The 2,297-nt window shown below is 61.6% G+C and overlaps 1 protein-coding gene across 1 annotated transcript; it reads left to right on the top strand.

The window, feature by feature from the left end:
* Nucleotides 1-236: 236 nt before the first annotated feature.
* LOC121154751 (serine/threonine protein kinase OSK1-like) lies at nt 237-1,759 on the top strand. The gene is made up of 3 exons (XM_040977758.1): nt 237-359; nt 474-1,341; nt 1,446-1,759. Exons 1-3 carry the CDS (start codon nt 237-239, stop codon nt 1,757-1,759), a joined length of 1,305 nt encoding a protein of 434 aa, XP_040833692.1.
* Nucleotides 1,760-2,297: the final 538 nt, after the last annotated feature.

Here is a 2,297-nt window from a genome sequence, read left to right on the forward strand (position 1 = left end):
CTTGCTAGGGGTAGTGCAGTAGGTGGCTTTTCCTCTTTGTTGTGTTCTGTTTTCTTGAGATAGCCTTGTTGCTTGGGTTAGTCTAGTTAGTGCAGCTAGAGTGCCACATCAGTGAGAGGCAGTGAGGGCCCTTGCGATCCCTTTTTGTTTGTAGGTAGCTCAGTCAGGGGAAGCGATTAGTTAGTGTTTGTGAATCGAGAGTACAGTTGAGAGAGTGTAGAGAGGGATTGTTGGCCATGTACACCACCTGGGCCTTCCATCCGCCGCTTCCTGGCTACGAGTTCAGTGACATCATCGGCCAGGGCGGCTATGGCGTGGTGAAGCTCGCCCGCCAGCTGGCCACGGGCAGGGACGTGGCGGTGAAGATCTTCCTGCAGGAGCGCCGAGCCTCCAGCTCGGGGAGCGTGGCCCGGGAAGCCAGCCTGATGCGCAGCCTGCAGCACCCACACATCCTGCAGCTGCTGGAGGAGCAGCAGCAGGGCAGGTTCGTCTTCCTGGTCATGGAGCTGGCCAGCAGGGGCACCCTGGAGTGCTATGTGCATGAGCAGGGCGGCCTGGGGGAGCAGGAGGCCAGCTTGCTCTTTGCCCAGATCCTGTCGGCCATGGAATATTGTCACACCAGCTGCATAGCACACAGGGACATCAAACCGGGCAACATTTTGCTGGACTCCAACATGCGTGTCAAGCTGGCTGACTTTGGGCTCAGCTGCCGGCTGCCCAAGGGCACGCGGATAAGGGGCTTTCACGGGACCCCCGAGTACTGTGCCCCGGAAACCTTTTCCGGGGAGGAATACGATGCCTTTCTGGCGGACATGTGGAGTGTGGGGGTGACTCTCTTTGAGATGGTGACGGCCACACTGCCCTTCACTGGGGACACTGCAGAGGAACTTCAGAACCGCATCGTGGCTGGCGGCTACGTGCTGCCACGGTCCTGCAGCCCGGCCCTCACCGAGCTCCTGGGCTTCCTGCTCAGCGTGGAGGCCTGGGCCAGGTTCACCGCCCACATCGCCAGGACGCACTGGTGGTTCGGCTCCTGCGCCCAGGAGCCGCAGGACAGCCCCGTGCCCAGGGAGGACTCTGTCACGCTGCTGGAGCTCCTCAGTGTCCCCCAGGACCTCAAGGACAGGCAGTACCTCTCAGAGCTCGGCCTGCTGCCTGGCAGCACGGCACAGGGGACGCCAGAGCCTGCGGCCCACAAGTCCGGCTGCCAGCCGCCTTGCTTCTTGCCGAGCGCTGGCAGCCATGGCGCTCAGGACTCCTTACATCTGAGCTCCTTCCACAGCGACTCGGTGTGCTTTACGCCCAGCTCCTCCACAGCCAGCCTCTCCAGCGAGCCCTCAGGTGAGTCTGCCCTCCCACCAGCTGCTCTGGGCCCCGCTAGGGCCCCTGGGAGCCTGGGCCTGAGGCCGCCCCAGGGGCCCACATGCTTTGCTCTCTCCTACCAGGCCAGCTGCAGGAAGAGCAGAGCTCCGTTTCCAGCGCATCCCACGAGCCGGTGCCTGAGGCCTCCTGCTCCGTGGCCAGCACCAGCAGCCCAACGGACCTCGCAGAGCCGCAAGTGGAGGCGCCACGAGAGCCTGAGAACACCGGGACGCCCATGCCCGCCAAGGAGGGGAAGCGGGGCTTCCGTGGGGCCTGCAGGAGGTTCCTGAAGTTCCTGCAGCGCGCCTGCTGCATCCGGCAGGACCCGGACAGGGGCCCCGGCCTGCGCTCCCGAAAAGTGGCCCCCGAAGACTCTGCCCAGTCCAAATTAAGATGACTCTCAGCTCTCGGAAAGTTCTAGTTTCTTATAAAATTCTTATAAAAGTCCTAACTGCGTGTCTGGCTCCTGTCCTGTGTGGTGTCCGTGGCCTCTGTGCCCTTTGCAAGGTCCTATGGAGTAGCCCCAGGGCTGTGTCTCCGAGGCTGGGGGAGGGGAGGCCCAAAGCCCACGGACTGGGTGTTCCCACAGCACGGCTCACTGCTCTGTTGCTGCTCTGTGTCATCCTGACACAGAATTGGGGCTGTGCCTGCCCCACCGGAGCAGGTGGTCATGCCATACTTGGAGTCTCCTGAAAGTGACATGGAAGCATGAATGCAGAGAAATGTCAAGTCACCCCACGAGGGTCATGGGATTCATGGTGGGCTTACGGGCAGAGGGTCCTGTGTGTCACGTGTAGGTACATGTGGGTAACCTGTGCACATGCATCCTTCCTACCATTGTCAAGAATTCCCTGGCAATACCAGGTCCTGCTGGCCCGAGGACTTCACAGTGACAATTGTCCCAAGAGTCAGATCCTGGGGCCCCAGGAGCCTCG

This window comes from Ochotona curzoniae, unplaced genomic scaffold (assembly GCF_017591425.1).
Source record: "Ochotona curzoniae isolate NIBS_2020 unplaced genomic scaffold, NIBS_Ocur_1.0 contig_1014, whole genome shotgun sequence".
Lineage (NCBI taxonomy): Eukaryota > Metazoa > Chordata > Mammalia > Lagomorpha > Ochotonidae > Ochotona > Ochotona curzoniae.